The sequence below is a fragment of the Monodelphis domestica genome, chromosome 3 (genome assembly GCF_027887165.1).
Source record: "Monodelphis domestica isolate mMonDom1 chromosome 3, mMonDom1.pri, whole genome shotgun sequence".
Taxonomy (NCBI): Eukaryota; Metazoa; Chordata; class Mammalia; order Didelphimorphia; family Didelphidae; genus Monodelphis; species Monodelphis domestica.
Genome location: NC_077229.1, coordinates 85,302,367 through 85,322,148, shown reverse-complemented (window position 1 = coordinate 85,322,148; position 19,782 = coordinate 85,302,367). Strand labels below are relative to the sequence as shown.

Below are 19,782 nucleotides of genomic sequence, written 5' to 3'. Positions count from 1 at the left end.
TCTTTCCTACTATTTGGAGAGGAGAAAAAAAACTGAAAAAGGTTAATTAATATCAACAAAATCAATACAATCTAAGAAGAATCATCTTTATTATACTGGGAAGTTCCCTGGGCACCCTCCTGAAGGGCACCTCTCTGAGGGTCATTAGCACCTCGAGTAATTTTTGGACGAGCGCCATTTCTCATATATTGTTGAGTATTATCATTAAAATTTTCTTCAATTTGAGCATTGTCATTAAATTCCCAATTCCTATTTCTATAATTCTGGTTTCTAAAGCTCTTATTTCTATATTCATTATAGTTATTTCCATAGTCATTATTATAATTTCTAGAATTTTGGTTTCTATAACCATTATCATAATTTCTATAGTTATTATTTCTAAAACCATTATTAAACTGTGTATTCCTTCCAAACATCTTAAGAAAGGTTCTACATTCCATCATTTTGTGGCCCTTCTTCTCACAGAAGTGGCAAGTAATGGATTGATAATTGGATTTCTGGAGAGGGGCAATTGTCGTTGGTTCATTATCATGCCCACTTTCTAATTTAGTTATCCTATCTATTACACATCTCATTTTTTTCTTCATTTCCTCCATGTCATCATTATTCTCTTTCTCCTTTTCTTCGTTTCCCTTAAAAACATATATAGCTGTTTTTCGCAATTCTTCAAGGTCCATATCTGACCATCTTGGGCATTGTGTTTTAAAATAATTTTTAATTACTTTGCAAGAATTATTTACAAAGATTCTTCTAACTTGTCTTAAACTATTCTCTTTATTTAAGTCCCAATCTAAGTATCTGTCCCCAAACTCGATAATTCTGTCCATAAATCTGGAGGGTGTTTCGTTTTCCTTTTGCTTAATTTTTTCCAGTTCCATCCACTTATCTGTACTGTCCGCACATTCCTTCATGGCCGTGAGGATGGCCTCTCTACAACGGTATAGTTGTAGATAGTCCTCAGGATTATTATAGTCCCATTCGGGATCCTGAGATGGCCAATGTGCTGCATTACGCCCCCGGGTTTTGTTGACATGAGCAATTATTTTATTTTTTTCACGTTCACTTAAAAAAGCCTGTAGTAAGCTCTCAACGTCCTTGTAAGACGGATTATATTGAAAAAATATGTCTCCCATCTTTTTTGTTACTAGAAAAGGATCTTGTTCATATGTGGGGATATTTCGTGTAAATTCATTTATTTCTTGGGGAGTAAACGGTATCCTATGTCTTAAAGTCACCACATCCCCATTTCGTCCTATTTCAGGTACTTCTCTTAGAGGAAACAGGCCTCTAGTTGAATTTTGCACCTGTGGGTCAGTTTGACAAGGACAGGTTTCTCTAGGAGGACAAGATCTCCCTTGCATTGGAATTTGGTTTTCTGTAGGAGAAGGAACATGAGAAGCTGGGATTGCAGGGGAAGGGTTTTGGGGATTAAATTCAGACAAGATTTGCACTGCACGAGAGAAGCAGTCTGTTAACTGGGCTATAGGGAAGGTGTTTTCCATCTCTATTTCAGGGAAGGAAATTTCCTCATTCAAAGGTTCAGAAACAGGTCTGTTTCTGGTAGAGTGGGTGTTTGCCCATTGATCCTGTAAGAAACATTTTAGATCTTCTAATTGGGCTTGCATTTTATCCTCAATTTTTCCTATTTTATCTTCCATATCTCCCATTTTATCCTCAATATTTCCTATTTTATTCTCAATATTTCCTATTTTATCCTCAAGTTTTTCTATTTTATTCTCAATATTTCCTATTTTATCCTCAATTTTTTCTATTGTATCCTCAATTTTTTCTATTGTATCCTCAATTTTTTCTATTTTATCCTCAATATTTTCTATTTTATCCTCAATATTTTCTATTTTATCCTCATTTTTTTCTATTTTATCCTCAACATTTTCTATTTTATCCTCAATATTTTCTATTTTATCCTCATTTTGTTTTATTTTATCCTCATTTTGTTTTATTTTATCCTCATTTTGTTTTATTTTATCCTCAATATTTTTTATTTTTTCATCTCTAAATATAGTATTGAGGAGTACAAAAATGACAGTACCTATTAATATAAAAATTTGGAGGTATCCTTCATTCCTAAATGCCCCTACTTCTTCAGCTGCCATATAATTGTCAAAGAATGTAGTACTCATTTTTATATGTATATTTTGTAACTTCACAAAACACGTGGGGAGCAGGGCAAAGCAACAAACATTCCACAGGGTTTTTTTTTTTTTTAATCCAGGAAGTTGTTCCTTAAGGGAAAGGATATTTAGAAACAGTTCTTCCAGCCAGGACTTTAGAGTCCTGTTGCTGAGATTTAAAAACAGCTGTTTTCTGTCTATCAGAGTCACACAGCTGGGAAGTATCTGAGGTCCGATTTGAACCCAGGACCTTCTGCCTCTAGGGCTGGCTCTCAATCCGCTGAGCTACCCAGCTGTCCCTTAAGATTAAAGGGAAGAAAAAGAAAAAACTGCTGATTCCAATTTAACTTAAGGAGAAAAGAGAAAAAGTTTTTTATACTCACGTGTTCTAGCAGCTGTGTCTTTAAGCCAAGTTTTTTTTTTTTTAAAAAAAAGGACTAAGTGGTGAAACAGTATAGTAAAAAGGCAAGGAAAAAGTTTTATTGAGAGGATTCTTTAGACTCCCGTGTGGTCAGCCACAATGTTACAAGGGAATCACTTTAAAAGACTGATATATATTAATTTAAGGTCGCCAAGGAATCAGCTATGTAATTCCTAAATGAAAAACTCAAGTCAGCCGTCAGCCTTTTTTTGGAGTTTAATTACAATAGGAGCAAGAAAGGAATTAGAGATATATATATAGAGAGAAAGGGGAGAGAAGGGAATAGGGCTTAAATACCCCTTCTGTTTAGGCTGGGCCAAAAGGCCCAAGCCCTTAGATAGCTGGGGCAAAGAAAAGAGATCAGTCCCTTTCACTCACGTGTCCAAAATGGAGAAACAGTCTCAGAGGCCCCCACCTTCAGCTTCCTTCAGAGCAAGCTTCCTCAGAGCCCAGGAACCACACCGACCAAAAACTCAATCCTCCCTCCTGTCTCCAGACCCTCCTATCTTTAAGGACACCATCCAAGTTGCCTCCCCTCAGTCCTCACATCTACCAATCACTCTTCATCAATTTCCCTGTCAATGGAGGCTCTCGCTTAACCCAGGACCGCCCAGAGGTTTCTGGCTTTTGCACATGTCTGTTGAAGGTCATATTTTCAAATGATTAAATCTATACTCCTTTGCTACAGCCCTTTCTAAATCCTGTTAACTTGAGTATGGTAGAGATTGGAATAATTAAATTTTGATCTAGGCTGCAGCCCTTACTCAATCCTGTTAGGACTGAATAGGGTGGAGATTTATTCCAAGTATCTCCATTGTATCAATTCTAAAATCAATCAAGACTCAAAGAAATTCCTGTTCTATGCTCAAGCATAGGTCAAAGTCCTTTCCATTGTTCAGCAAAGGGTTTCTGTCCTAAAGTAATCTTAAGAAGGGAAGAGAAGGAACCTCCCATGCCAATGGAGTTCCCATTCCAATAGACTATCAGTAAGAAATTTTCCAAGTATGAAATATCCCAATGGTGAAATTTTCAACAATTATAAGTCTAAGGAAATTTGAGGTTTACAGTATGAAGGGAGTGAATGTAAGATATTCTCTGAAGGTACAATTGGCAAGTTCTGGCAAACAAGTGACTTTGTAGGAAAAGGAGAGTGAGTAGTCTAGGATGAGGCTGTGGTTGTGAACCTCTGAGGTTGTAGGAATAGTGACTAAAAACAATTGGGAAATTCAGAAAAATGATGGGTTTGGAGATAAAGATGGTGTAATGAATTCTATTTTGGATATGTTGAATTCATAATATTTATGGGACATCTAGTTTGAAGTGTCCAATAGAAGGCTGGAAGATGTGAGTCTAGAGCTCAGGAGAAAAAAACAGACCTGGAGTAATTTGCATAGAAATAATAATTAGCACTTTAAGCATAGTTTCCTTGTTCATCTCTCTTGTCTTAATATTTATTGCTGTTTTATATGAGACCAGGACTCTCATTTAATTTAGATATATTTGATATATAATAGTTTTATTCAATCTCATCCTTTTTATTTGGTTTGAGTCATTATTCTTTGAACACATTTCATTTATGCTGCAAATTACTATATTTCATTGCCTCACCTATTTCTCTATTAATTTTCCTTTTATTTTTGGATTTAATAAGTTCACATTTAGGGTTATAATGGTTGTTTGTGTTTTCTTTCATCAGCTCACAACAATAACAGCAACAACAATAATGATAGCATTTATAATATTTTTTTGTTTGTAAATTTACACATTATCTCATTTTATCCTCACAACAACCTTTCATATTAAGAGATAGAAAGGTAAATTCCAATTAAAATAACTCTAGACAATTTACCTGGGAGTCTACTTACCAAGACAAACAGGAATTATATTAATACAATTAAAAATACTTTTCACATAAATGAGGTCAGATCTAAACAATTGGGAAAATATTAATTGTCATGGGTAGGTTGAGCTAAAATAATAAAATGAAAATTCTATTTAAATTAACTTACATATTCAGTGCCAATCGAATCAAATTACCAGAAAATTATTTTCTGGAACTAAAAACCCCCAATAAAATTCACCTGGAAGTTCACAAAGTCAAAAATATCAGGGGAATTAATAAAATAATGTGAATGAAAGTAGCCTAGTAGTACTAGATCACAAACTGGACTATAAACCTTAATCATCCAAACAATATGGTACTGGCTAAGAAATTTAGAATGTGGATCAATGGAATAGATTAGATATGCCACATACAGGGGGTAAATGACCTCAGAAATCTAGTCTTTGATAAACCCAAAGACCCCAGCTTTTGGGATAAGAACTCACTATTTGACAAAAACTGTTGGAGAAACTATAAAACAGTATGGCAGAAGCTAGGTATGGACTAATCCTATATCAAGATAAGGTCAAAATGGATGTATGATTTAAAAATAAAGGATGATAACATGAAAAAATTAGGGGAATATAGAAGTTTACCTTTCAAATCTATGGAGAAGGGAAGAATTTCTGACCAAACAAAAACTAGAGAACATTAGAAGATGTAAAATGAATTATTTTGATTATTTCAAATTAAAAGTTTTTGCACAAACACTACCAATGTGACCAAGATTAAAAGGTAAGCAAGAAACTAGGAAACAACTTTATAGCAAGTTTCTCTGATGAAGCCCTCGTTTCTCAAATTTATAGATAACTACATCAAATTTCTAAGAATACAAGTCATTCACCAATTTACATATGCCCAGTGGATAGGAATAGGTGGTTTTCAGATGGAGAAATTAAATCTATCAGTCATATGTAAAAATGTTCTAAATCACTCTTGATTAGAGAAATATAACAATCTGAGGTATCACCTCACACCTATCAGATTGGCCAATATGACAGTAAAGGAAAGTGATAAATGCTGGAAGGGGAGTGGCAAAATTGGGACATTAAAATATTGTTGGTGGAGTTGTGAACTAATCCAACCATTCTGGAAGGCAATTTGGAATTATGACTAAAGGGCTATAAAATTGCAATACCCTTTAATTATATAACATTACTATCGGGTCTCTATTCTAAAGAGATAATAAAAAACGAGAAAGAAACTTCCTGTGCAAAAATATTTATGGCATCTCTTTTTGTGGTGTCAAAGAATTGGAAATTGAAGGGATAGCTAGCAATTGGAAAATGGCTGAACAGGTTGTGGTGATAGAATATTATTGTGCTATCAGAAATTATGAGCATGATGATTTCAGAAAAAGCTGGAAAGACTTACATAAATTTATTCAAAGTGAAATAAGTAGAACAGAAGAATCTTGTATACAGTAACAACAATATTATATGATGTTTAACTATGAAAAACTTAGCTACTCTCACTGATAAAGTGAGCCAGGACAATTTTGAAGAACTCATGACAATGAATGCTATCTACCTCTAGAGCAAGAATTGTTGGAGTCATAATGCAGATTAAAGCATAATATTTTTTCACATTCATTTATGTTCTTATTTTGGAGTTTTGGTTTTATATGATGTTAATACATTTATAACCCACATCTATACACAGATCAAATTGCTTACCATCTTTGGGACGTGAGAGGGAAATAAAGGAGGGAGAAACTTGGATCTTATAATGTCAGAAAATGTTTGTTGAAAATTGATGTTATATGTAATTGGGGAAATAAAATATCTTTTAAAAAGGAGTTGCTATTGTGACAAATGAAATTAATGTTTGTAATTAAAATGAAAAAAGAAAAGGAAATTGTTATTACAGTAAATAGAAAATAAAATATTTTAAAATCTTTCAGTTATATGCCACAATTATTTCCATTTTATAGAAGAAAAAATTGAGGCTGAGAGAGATTGTGCTTGCCCAGGGTCACACAGCCAAGATGTATCTGAGTCAAAATTTGAACTCAGGACCTCTTATCTCCAGGCTTGGTCCTCAATTCACTAAGCCAACTATCTGTCCCAAAATAGTCTTTTTCTTTCCTCTCCCTACTGTTTTCCTCTTCTCCTTTTCTATTCTTCTCTTAAGATTGCTGATATAATGGAACTACTCTCAAGACTTCTGCCTAATCTGATTCCTAAGATTCCTGATTATACTAGGGTTCAAATGTGTCATCTCCCAATATTGGGATGGAAGCAGTTAATACTTGCTCAGTCCTTTATCACTGTTCATTCTTGTTTAGATTTTTATGTTTCTCTTAACTCTTATATTTCAACTTCAAAGTTTTTATACAGCTCTTGTCTTCTCATCTGGAATAGTGGAAAATCCTCTATTTCACTAAAAATCAATTTTCCCCTTAGAGGATTATATTCCGTTTTTCTGGGTAAGTTATTCTTGGACATATATCTATATCCTTTGTCTTCTAGAATATTATGTTCCAATATCACCACTTCTTTATGGTGGTTGCTGCTGAATTATGTCTAATCCTTACAGTGGTTCCTCAGTTCTTGATTTCTTTCCTTCTGGCTTCTTTTAGCACTCTTTAATTTACCTGGAAGTTTTTGATTAAAACTATAATATTCCTGGGAGTGCTCATCTTGGAAGTTCTTTCAGAAGATGATTAATGGATTCCTTCTTTTTCTACTTTATCCTCTGGTTAAAAGATCTGGGCTGTTTTCTTTAAGGATTTCTAGAAATAGTATATCTAGGCTCTTTCTTTGGTCATCATGTTTAAGCAATCCAGTGATTCCTTTTGAAAAAATCTTTATCTTCTTTCTTAGAATCAATATTGTGTATTGGTTTCAGAGCAGGAAAGCAGCTTCTGCTATTAATTCCCTTTACAATTTTTATAGCTCTCATTTTTTCCAGTTTCCCCTTCTGTGGAATGGGTTTTGGGGTGTGGTTTGGCACCCCCAGAATTCAGTCTAATGAGCAGACAGGAGACTTAGATAAGGTGCTGACAGGGGGCAACCTTTATTAGAGAAAAAGCAGACAACAGGGAACATTGCTGGGTATTATCTAAGCCATGTCCACTGGCTTACAAAAAGAATTCTTATTTTAGAGGAAATCTTTACAATGGTGCCTTGAATTTACCATCACTTGTTTGAGTCATTGGTTTTTTATCTGACATACTCCTTACCCCCTTTTTGGTTCCCAGCTGTCTTAGAATCATGGGAGTATTTCTTAAATTAACACTTTCTCAGTTTTGGTCATAATTCAGGAATATGCAAGGCCAGAGACACAGTCTTTCTAGATAGGGGGACTAATTCCCATGGGAGATTCTCATACTATATCTTCTAGGCTTCAGGGTTTCCTCACTGGACTCTTTATACTGTAATTAAGTAGAGATAGTCTTATTTTAACTCTTCCCTGAAGGGCCTTACTGACTAATCAATATAGGAATTTCATATCAATCATCAATTACAGGAATAATTGATCAGAAATTATTGCTACTACTATTAATCCTAATGTTAACCAAAATTGTGAATAATGCACTCCTGATTTTTATTCCACATACCCTCTACTATTCTCATTTCATTTGTTGAAATATTTTAACTCCTTTTAACACTCTTTTTCCCTGTCTTCCAATAATTCTAGTTGAATATATGCCCAAGATTTATTTTTCTCTGAGGTTTTGCTTGTAGATGGTTTTAGAGACACCCTCTTCTTCTGGGTTCATGTCTTGAGTGCCCCTGTACTTATAATAGCTTTTTGTGGTGGGATTCTTTTTTTTTTGTTTGTTCATTCTTTCATCCTGCTTATTGACATTGGACTTGAAGTGAGGACAATTCTGGGTGAAAGCTAAGCTAATCCAGTTGCTGATTTCTTGGGAGTATTGGGTGTTGTTTTATTTCAAAGCTTAGACTCAGGACCTGTAGGCTTGAAATACTTCCAAAGTAGCGATACCACAGAAAAGTGTGGTTGCTGTTCCCTTGGTCTGAGGTCTCCAAGTTGTTGACTTGGGTTTGGGTGTAAGCAATAGTGGACTGCTGATGGACTCAGCCACTGTCAGCCTGAATAAAACCAAGGGCTACTAATTCTACATCTAATGCTTATTTAGAAAAACAAATACTTTAACAACATAGGTTATAGAAAATAAGAATGAAACATTATAGAGAGTCCATATACCATGGAAGAGGATATTATGAGTGACAATAAGCCAGGAAAACAGCAATCTGAATAATATACTTTGGATTGTCCTGACCTTCACCATTTGGATTCAAGGATTCTCTGCCTCCCAATCCTTTGGTCTCAGATATCAATGCCACAGTACTAAGTCCAGGGAAAGGCAAATGCTCTGCTAATAAGTCTCCTCAGGGCATCTTTTATGTCCTTGTTTCTCATGCTGTAGATGAAGGGGTTCAACATGGGGGTGACCACAGAATACATCACTGAGGCAACTGGGATCTTCCAGGAAGAGTGGACAGCTGCAGAGCTCAGATATACTCCCAGCCCTGTGCCATAGAATAATGAAACCACACAGAGGTGAGACCCACAGGTAGAAAAGGCTTTATACTTCCCCCCAAGTGATGGGACTCTCAGTAAGGAAGAACAGATCTGACTATAAGAGAAAAGAATGCCTGTGAGGGGGAGAATAGCCAGCAGACAAGTTACAAAATACACTAAGATATTATTGATGAGGGTATCAGAACAAGAAAGCTTCATAACCTGACTAATATCACAGAAAAAATGGGGAAGTTCATGTTGTGAACAGAACGTCAGCCTCATCATCATTGAAGTGTGGAGAGTGGAGTTTAGAAGACTGATACTCCATGAGATCAGTACTAACAGGCCACAAAACCGTGGACTCATCATAGTGACATAGTGCAGAGGGTGACAGATGGCCACAAAACGGTCATAAGCCATTACAGTGAGAAGAAAATTGTCTAAAAAAGCAAAAACCAAGAAGAAATTCATTTGGGCAAGGCATCCAGCATAGGATATAGCCTTATTTTGTGTTAGGATGTTCGCCAGCATCTTGGGCACTGTAGTGGATACTAGACAAAAATCAACAAAGGACAGATTAGAGAGGAAGAAGTACATTGGGGTGTGGAGGTGGGCATCTGAGCCAATGGCCAGCATGATGAGAAGGTTCCCAACCACAGTGACCATGTACATGCCCAGGAAGAGCCCAAAGAGGGGCATCTGCTGCTCTGCAGTCTCAGAAAATCGCAGGAGGAGGAATTCTGACACATACGTTTGGTTTCTTGGTCCCATGCATCTGATGTATCTACAAAGAAAAAAGATGCGATAAGAGCCTAAAATGGAAATACAGGCACTTCTGACATTTGTAATGGATAGGACACTAGATTTTGACTCAGAAGACTGAATTTTAAATTATAGATCTGCTACTTAGTGCCTTAGTGATCATAGTCAATTCATTCCCAATTTATCAAATTCAGTTTCCTCATGTATAAAATGGAGTTAAACTAGGTAATCCTTTCCAAGACTCACATCCAGGAAATTCTATTAACCATACTAAGAACTTAAGAAATTACAAATGAAATTTAAAATCTCTTCTGAATAACACTATTGTATTATGAGTTAAAATTAAATACAAAACAATTAAAATGATGTAAAACCTAAACTTTTCATCTCAGTCATGAAGGGGAGATAATTTTTTTCAATGAAAAATATCTTAGGAATGAACCGGAACCAAATACATGGGCTTGTACATATAAAAGTAAAAAATTCATAAAAGAAAAATATTGAATTAAAAGAAAAATGAATCAGAGAAAGTATTTATAGAAACCATGAGAGAAAAAAGACATTTAAAATTTGCAAGAAATTGAGATTTTTAAAATCCCTGGTAATTAAATCAACAATGGATAATCAAAAATATGAACATTTTTCAAAAGAAAGAAATAAAGGACATAAATTCTAATAATTGAAATAATGCTCAATTTTGTTAAAAATCAAAAATTGCAAAAAGTTATTTTAAAAATACAGCCCGAAATCATTGAACTTGGGAGAAAATAATCAAAAGAAACAAAAGAGACAACACAGAGTTTTGGGGATGAATACATACTCTCATTCTTTACAAATCAAATTGCAAAAGTTCTAAAATCTTTTTGGACAAACAATCTGGCATTAAATAATAAAAAGTTAAAAGCTTAAAAACTTAAAAATAAACACCTTTTGACTCATTTATATCATGAAAACATTAAAAGGTCATTGGTTTCAAGATTTTCATAGTATCTTTAAATGTAAATGCAAGAAAAAGTATTGAAACAGGCCTGCAACATAGGAATAATTAATTTGTGATACATTAATATTGTTATGTACTATAATGTAACTTAAAGCAACTTGGAGGAACACGTATTATAGAAGGAGTCTTATGAAATATTGCCAAATAAAAAGGCAAAGAGCATAGTAATTATGATCATTCTAAAAGAAAAGTGAATATTAATAAATTCTGCAGATTTAGATGAAGCGAATGAAAAGTTACTATACTTTATACATTTAAATGTTTTATTTTAAATATAAATAGCTGCTAACCAAGTTAGCTGGTTCTAGTGATATTTTGTTTTTTAAAATATGTACAACCAATGCTAATCAACCATGAAACACTTGATAACTCAAATCAATACAAGGATCCAGCACAATTCCAAAGGATTCATGATGACAAAATGCTGTAGACTTCCAGAGAGAGAAGTGACAAACTCTGAATGCAAATTGAAGTATAATTTTCTCACATTATTTTTATTCCTTTAAAATATTTGACTAATATGGAGGTGTGTTTTGCATGATTTAACTTGTATAGTTGAAATGATATTGTTTGCTTTCTCAGTGTCTAAAGGAGGGAGAAAATTTGGAACTCAAAATTTAAACGTTAAAGAATGTTAAAGAAAAAATAACAAATTTAAATTTTTTAAAATGTACACCCAGAACTAATTGTAATAATCTGTAAAGGGATTTCAATTATGTGAGAGTAGAATAATTATATGTCAGGAAAGTAAGGAACAGAAACTTTGAACTGCAGTGAGAATAGTTCCAGGACTGAGAGACAATAAGAGAGAAGATCATTTGAGATAGCTTCATCCACTGTCTCAAGTCAAAACTTAGGTTAGGGACAGAGGGAGGAGGTGAGCCCAAGATCCTGAAGTCAATATCAACATTGCTTCAATGTTTGGGGCAGGAGAATGATGAAATACAAATATGGCCTAAGGCAGAGGTTCTCAAACATTTTGGTCTCAGGGCCCTTTTATATTTTTAAAATTACTGAGGACCCCAAAGAGCTTTTGTTTCTATTGAGTCATATCTATTGATATTTTCTACGTGAGTAATTAAAATTGTTAAAAGCTTAAAATATTGTTAGTTCAATTATATGTAATAAATTGATCAGATGTTAAACATAAATAACATATTTTAGTGAAAATAAGTATATTTTCTCAAATATAAGTTTTAGGAGTAAGAATAGCATTGTTTTACATTTTTGTGAAAGTGAATTGCAACTAATTTTGCATCAGCAGTGAAAATGTCATGTTTATTCTAGAATAATCTATGAGGCTCAAAAAAGTCATTCAACATTTTTCATATTCTGGCACCACTTTTGTCTATTACCAGTCATTCACATAAAAAAGTCAATGATTAGTTGGTATTGATACTGGGTATCAACAGTAAGTCCAGCAACATTGATCCATCTGTGAGGCAAAAATATGATTCTGCAAACAAGATACTAACTCAGCCTTCATATTTGCAGCTAAATATTAATTCACAGGTTTTGTATCCTCTAGAAAATTCTTCAATCATGAGACAATGAGAAAGAAAATAATATCTTAGAAATTCTATATTAATAGTTTTGACCTTGCATACATTCTGAAAGAATCTTGGGGATCTTCAGTCATATCCAGAACAACCTTAAGTAATCATTGGCCTAAAATAAAGGGCAAAGTCCAAGAAACCATGTATCCCCAAACCTTAAACTCCTACAAGACAGACATTTTCCAATATGATTTGTTCAACATGTTCACAATAGTTAATGTGTTCAGAAGATAGAAAAAAGACCAATGTGTGATGTTAAAAGAATGCAGAATTTGCCTCAATATATAGGGGAAATCTCCTAACAATACAATTTATGCAGAAATGAAGAAGGATCCTAGGGGAGGCACAGTTTTGCTATTATTATAGTTGTTCAGAAGAAATAAAAATGATCACTTATTCACAGAACCACCATTTATCCAATTTTGAAACTCAAAAGATTATTTTTATGTACAGGTATCTTTTCCACATGGTAGAGGCTAGGGGTGTGGTGCCCCTGTGATATGGAAAATCTGCACAAATTTTTTCAACCCTCTTTTTGTGCCATAAAAGTATGAATGTTTTCTCTTTCTTTTATGGGGTGTTTATACTGCCTTATTGTAAAATTTGGGTTAGGAATTTGATCTTCGACTATTTTATGCAATTCTGAGTTTCTAACCTTTTTCTGGGTTGTCTGTTGGCTTAGGGTATCACCTGCAGTTTTTGCAAAACTCCTAAAAACTTCTCATTTCTTATGTCAAAACCTCAGTGGGGAGAGTCACCATGCAGAAGAGATATCTGTATTTTTCCCCTCTTACTTCCTACTTCCAGTCATATTCCAAGTGCTGCTGATTTTCTGTTCAAAATTTATGCCATCCATCATTCTCTTTTATTCCCACTGTAATGATCATCTGACAAGCTCTCACTACCACCAACATGGATACTTGCAAATTCTTGCTAATCCTCAACTCTCATATATATCCCTAATACTCTTTCCCAGTTTATGTATAATAGTCTGGATCTGTGTCATTCTCACCCCTTTCTATTTGATAGTGGAATTCCAATCTTCCCCTCAATTTTCCATTTTATCATCCTCTCTCTACTAATAGGAAAAATCTTAGGCATTTCACTAACTTTTAAAGAGGATAGAATCCTTCCTTGAATCCTTCCTACTCTGGCCACATGGCTTCATAATGGAGAATTGAATATATGCTATTGGTCAGAGTCTTTCTGGACTCTTGAATAGGTTTGCTTAAAATCACTGGTCTTCTTTGAGTTCTGTTCTTTGTTATTATAATGACAATAACAGCATTTCTCTGTTGGTTTAAGTTTACCAAACACTTCTACAAATATAGTAGTAAATCATAGTATGTAGGCAAGGTACCTCCTCATTTCATAGTGTCAATTCGGAGAGGGGAATTGAATTGCTCAAGTTTTATAGGTAGCCAGTAGCAATGCTGAACTGAATTTTCTTGACTCTAGACCCAAGGTGGGATTAGATTGGGCTAGATTCTGGGTTAGACTGGTCTATGACTTAGATTTTATTGTTCTTGTCATTATCTTCCTGGATGTCTGAGGAAGAATGGGACACCCCTCTTGCCCTTGCCTCCCCTTCTTTCATAGTACTTACTGGACATCACCAAGAAGTGGCTTGTGACAGATCTTGCTTCTGTCCTAGATTTTTGTCAAGAAGGAAGACACTAGCTCTTCCTCAGAGAAAGGGTAGAGAATGGACCTCAGGCGTGAGGAGTGATGTCTCAGGGAGGCACAAGTAGTCTCTCTCTCATCCCAGAAATGATGGTTTCCCTGGAGGGCAGTGGCAGGTAGGGGAATATTTGTGATTTCTAGAGTACCCATAGCAATTCATTAGACAAATCATAAAATTGTCTTTACATTCTTGGAACATCTCAGCTCCCTCTGGGCTATTAGGGAGCACTAGCAGATATCTTTTTAACAATGAGAGCTGTCCAACAATGGGGTGGCTATCTTGTGGGAAAATAAGTTACTCAAACCTGATGATTTTCAGAGGATGTTAGGAGATTGCTTTTGTGGATGATTGTAGACAACCTTCATGATTTGAATGGGGATTGAACTATATATATTCTGAAGTCCCTTTGGGCTCTTACTATGAAGAATCTATGAATCTATAAATAGACTTTCTTGTAAAATAACGAGACACCTTTATTGTAAGTGTCTTAACCGAACTGATGAATACTCATATGGGACAGTATAATTAGAGTTTTCCTTGGGACAATGGTCGATGACTGAGATTCCTCCCATGTTTGATTGGTGTGCCTCAACAGGCAATGATTTCTTTTACTGGATATCTTCAAACTTAGAGTGAATGCATACATCTTATTGTGGAAATTGACTTCAATCTGGAGGCAGATGAACCTGGTTCATATTCTGTTGCTTATTGACTTTCAACATGTCACATCTATAATTTTCTTGTCAGCATAATGAGATGAGTGACCCTATGAACCTTAAGTTCCTTTCTCAGGATTGTATTCTGTAATTTGTAAGGGAATTCCTACTTCAGATAACTTCTGATGTCCCTTCCAGCTCTGAGTATACACTTTTCTGTCAATTATATGAATAATTTTAGTGTTAGTGAATCATTCTCAGCTCATTTAGTTCTCCAGTTATGTGTAGATAAGAAGTATCAAACATGTGGTCTACAGACCACATATAGCCACTAACACTTCCAGTTAAGGTCTGAATCAGATTGAAAAGTAATTGAGAAATAATTAACAAAACAAATGAAATAAAATAAAATGTAGTTAATATTAATATATTATTTTCTAAGTTAATATTTAGTCCTCATGGATCTGTAGGCACATTTTATCAGTTTCCATTCCCATTTGAATCTGACACTAATGATGTATACTATATTTTATATTCTCCTTAGAAATGGATGGAAGGTACCACTCCTAATAGAATCATTCCCTATTGTTATATAAATTTCAATTACCTTCCTAGACAAAGTACTGTACAATAAATGAAGAACAGTCATCTGAGTTACCAAATGTATAATATTTATATATCTGGAAATATTCCACAACCCCACAGCTAAGAAGTAACAAGAGGAGGCAGCTGTTTTCTTTTTAATGGAAGGAACCAAACTTAAGAGGAAAATGGGGAAGTGGAGTTATTATATATGAAAATTCACAGGTTTGGTTTCAGAGACTATCCTATGTAAAGATTGCAAGGATATTAAGAAAGCTAATCAAAAACACATAATTAACACTTACCAAGTGCTAGGCATTATGCTAGGCATTAAGGATACAAAGACAAAATTGAATCAGTCCCTGCTCTCAAGGAATTTACATTCTACCAGGGTTACTGAGAGGGTATTGGAGTTCTCAGTAATGGAGAAATATGGAGAAGTTCTGAATTTAGAGTGAAAATATAGTTTTTATTTCCTTGCTCATACTTAAATACATTTGTAGGACACATATTGCAGCTACATTATCCAGTTAAGGCTGCTTACTTTTCTTATGTGTTTAGTTGCATATTTTTGTTGACTTTCATTATTTTATCATTTTATAGGGCACTCATGAAATTTTTTATTTACTTTTGCATTCCTGCTATTCATATTTGTTCATATACTTTGGATATGTAAGTACTGACTAATGAATGGAATATATCCCATATGTAATTTAAATATGTATTCATTGAAGCAGTCTTTCCAACAAAATTTTATACTGTGCTCTGTTTATTGCATGTGTTGCTGATGCATAGTTGCTATGAGTGGAAACCTTTGATGATTCCTTGTAATGCTAGGTTAGTCATCTTTGTTTTCTCAAGTTCTAATATTTATTTTGGTAATGTAATATAGAATTGCCTACTTAAATTGTATGATAGCTGATTTTGGAATGAGTCATAGAATTTCTGACACAATGGAGGAATGTGGCTAGGGTTTCATCAATGCTTATATACTTGAGTCTGGGAGAACTTTTGACTGAAATCTTAGGTCCTCATTTTCCTAAAAGATGTCTCACAGCAGGCAATTATGTAAAAAAAGTGAAAACAGTGAGAATTTGAAAGTGGCCTTGGGAGCACATTGAGAGGCTATAATTCCCATAATAATGAATGAGATAATGAATGTGACGTATTGTATAAACTTTAAGGCATGATATGATTTGCTTTCTATTTATTATTATTTTAATTATCATTATTTTATATGTGAATGAGCAGAGGCTGTTAAATATGATGTAACTTGTTCAGGGTCCCATGGCTAGTGAAAATCCAAAGGAGGATTTGAATTCACATCTTCTTTATAATAAATTAACTACTCAATCCACTAGGCAATGCTAACTCCTAGGAAAACTCTGTGCTAGTAATTATGAAAATAATCTCCTCCCGTGCTTCATCATTACAGAAGATTATTCTAGACTCTTAAAAGCTTACCACCTCTAATAGTTTTTAACCACACTGTGAATGGACAAACTACATGGCCATTTTCCAAGAACAAACTTAGTTAAAGATGAAAAGAATGAGGTAAAAGTTAATGGTATTTTTGGTCAAAGTAATACATGAAGATCACATATTGAGGCATAGGGAAGTGGGTATCTGAGTTGATGTGAATACATACAACAAGATCCCAATTGTCTCTTCTCTATTCTTTTTTTCCTTCTCAAATTATATAACACTTTTCAAAATTTAATGTGTTTTTCTATTATTTCATTTGATTCACAAATCATAACTTGTCTGGTCAGCAGGACAATTCTTATAATCTCTATTATACAAATGAAAAAATTGAAATTCAGACATATTAAATTGCTTGCTCAAGGCATTTAGATTATGACCCAAAGACTAAAATCAAGATCTACTAATCTATATCTAATGTTTATTTAGAAAAAAGCAGACATAACAAAGTCAGTTGTAGAAAACAAGAAGAGAACATTATAGAAAGTCGATTAATCAACACCACAAAGGAGAACAATATGAATGACAGTAAAAGAGATCATACAGTTTGGAAAACAGAACTCTGGACAATATCCTTTGGAGTTTCCTGACCTTTATAGTTTTGATCCAAAGTTTCTGCTTCTGCATCATAATCTTTTGGCCTCAGATATAAAAGCCACATTGTTGTCACAAGGAACAGGTCTTATCACTGAGGGTCAGATGTTCTGCTAATAAGCCTCCTCAGGGCATCTTTTATATCCTTATTCCTCATGCTATAGATGAAGGGGTTCAACATGGGAGTGACCACAGAATACATCACTGAAGCAACTGGGATCTTCCAGGAAGAGTGGACAGCTGCAGAGCTCAGATATACTCCCAGCCCTGTGCCATAAAATAGTGAAACAACACAGAGGTGAGACCCACAGGTAGAAAAGGCTTTATATTTCCCTCCAGGTGATGGTACTCTCAATATTGAGGAACAGATCTGAGTATAAGAAAAAAGAATTCCAGTGAAAGGGACAACACCTAGAAGAGTAGTTATAAAATATACTATTATAGTATTGATGAGTGTATTAGAACAAGAAAGCTTCATAACCTCAGTGAGATCACAGTAAAAGTGGGAAATTTCATGTTCTGTACAGAAGGACAGTCTCATCATCATTAGAATTTGGAAAATGGAGGTTAGAAGACTGATACTCCATGAGATCAGAACCAACAGGCCACAAAACCGTGGATTCATTATAGTGACATAGTGCAGAGGGTAACAGATAGCCACAAAGCGATCATAGGCCATTACAGTGAGAAATAAATTGTCGGAACAAGCAAAAACCAAGAAGAAATTCATTTGGGCAAGACATTCAGCATAGGATATAGCCTTATTTTGTGTTAGGATGTTCACCAGCATCTTGGGCACTATAGTGGATACTAGACAAAAATCAACAAAGGACAGATTAGAGAGGAAGAAGTACATTGGGGTGTGGAGGTGGGCATCTGAGCCAATGGCCAGCATGATGAGAAGGTTCCCAACCACAGTGACCATGTACATGCCCAGGAAGAATCCAAAGAGGGGCATCTGCTGCTCTGCAGTCTCAGAAAATCCCAGAAGGAGGAATTCTGACACATAAGTTTGGTTTCTTGGACCCATGCGTTTGGTATATCTACAAGGAAAAAGATGTGGTAAGAGCCTAAAATGGAAATACAGGCACTTCTCACTTTTGTAATGGAAAGGACTCTGGATTTGGACTCGAATTATGGATATTCCAATTTTACATCTTCTGCTTTAAGCAATTCACTCACCAATTATTGTATTTGGTTTTCTCTTGGTATAAAATGGAGTTGGTCTAGGTAATCCTTTCCAAGACTCACATCCCAGGAATTCTATTAACCATACATATAACTGAAGAAATTATAAACGAAAATAAAAATCTCTTCAAACAATAATCATTGAAGTTAAAAATGTACTGTGAGAAACTGAACATTAAATACAGGACTATAAAAAAAAGCAGAAGAACATGTAACAGAGAATTCATGTAAATCATGAAGAGGAGATGATTTTCTTTTCAGTTCAACAAATAGTAGGAATAAATTGTGATCAAATATTATATAGGCTTACATACACGAAGGTAAAAAATCTATAAAATAAAAATGAATTAAAGGAAAAAACAAATTGTAGAAAGAATTTTTGGTAGTTGTGACAGAAAAAGACATAAAAATATAAGGAATTGAGTTTTTAAAAGTTCTTTCATCAACAATACATGAATGGTCAAAAGATAGGAATAATTTCCAAAAGAAAGACACAATTATTGAAACAACACTCAATTTTGCTTAAAATTTAAAAAATACAAAAATACATTTTAAAGATATAACCTTAAATCCATGAAATTTGGAGAAACTAAACAACAAGAAACAAAATGCAACACTAATTTTTTAGGGTATTCATTGCAAATGGAATTTTAAAGTTCTAAAATGTTTTTGGATAATAATGTGACATTAAATAATAAACACTTAAAAATAAACCCCCTTTGACCAAATAACCTTATTTATGGATCTATATCAAGAAAGTATTTTTTATTTTTAGATTTTTAAAATTTTATTTAATTAGTTAATTTAGAATATTTTCCCATGCTTATAAGATTGATGTTCTTTCCCTGCCCTACCTCCATGCCCCTCCCATAGCTGACTCACAATTCTATTGGGTTACATGTGTCATTGATCAAGACCTATTTCCATATTATTGATATTTGCACTAGGGTGATCATTTAGAGTCTATATCCCTAATCATATTCCCATCAACCCATGTGATCAAGTAGTATATCAAGAAAGTGTTAAAAATTCATTGGTTAAAAATTTCATAGCATCAATAAATGCACATGCAAGTAAAACTTTGAAATAAGAGTACAATAAGGGAGTTTATAATACATTATCATTAAAACAAGATATAACATAATTTAAACCAACTTTCAGGAATATGAATTATTATAGGAATACCCTTATGAAATAATCCCAAGTTCAAAAAGCAGAGCCACAAGTATAGAAAACACTAGTTATGATATTTAAGGAAGAAAAGTGAATATAAATGAAAGGACAAAGATTTCTATAAAGACTTAGTGGAAGTGAATGAAAAGTTCCTTTGATATGCTTATCCATTGAAATAT

General features: G+C 34.1%; 2 protein-coding genes across 2 annotated transcripts; both read right to left on the bottom strand.

The window, feature by feature from the left end:
• Nucleotides 1–3,863: 3,863 nt before the first annotated feature.
• Nucleotides 3,864–9,697, bottom strand: LOC100618441 (olfactory receptor 7D4). The gene is made up of 2 exons (XM_007489210.1): nt 8,775–9,697; nt 3,864–3,897 (listed from the first exon to the last, which is right to left on the bottom strand). The coding sequence occupies exons 1-2, from the start codon at nt 9,695–9,697 to the stop codon at nt 3,864–3,866; spliced, it is 957 nt and encodes a 318-aa protein (XP_007489272.1).
• A 7,444-nt stretch (nt 9,698–17,141) lies between these two features.
• On the bottom strand, nt 17,142–18,285 carry LOC100013141 (olfactory receptor 7C1). Its single transcript, XM_007489217.3, has one exon. The coding sequence runs from the start codon at nt 18,270–18,272 to the stop codon at nt 17,334–17,336; it is 939 nt and encodes a 312-aa protein (XP_007489279.1). The 5' UTR covers nt 18,273–18,285; the 3' UTR covers nt 17,142–17,333.
• Nucleotides 18,286–19,782: the final 1,497 nt, after the last annotated feature.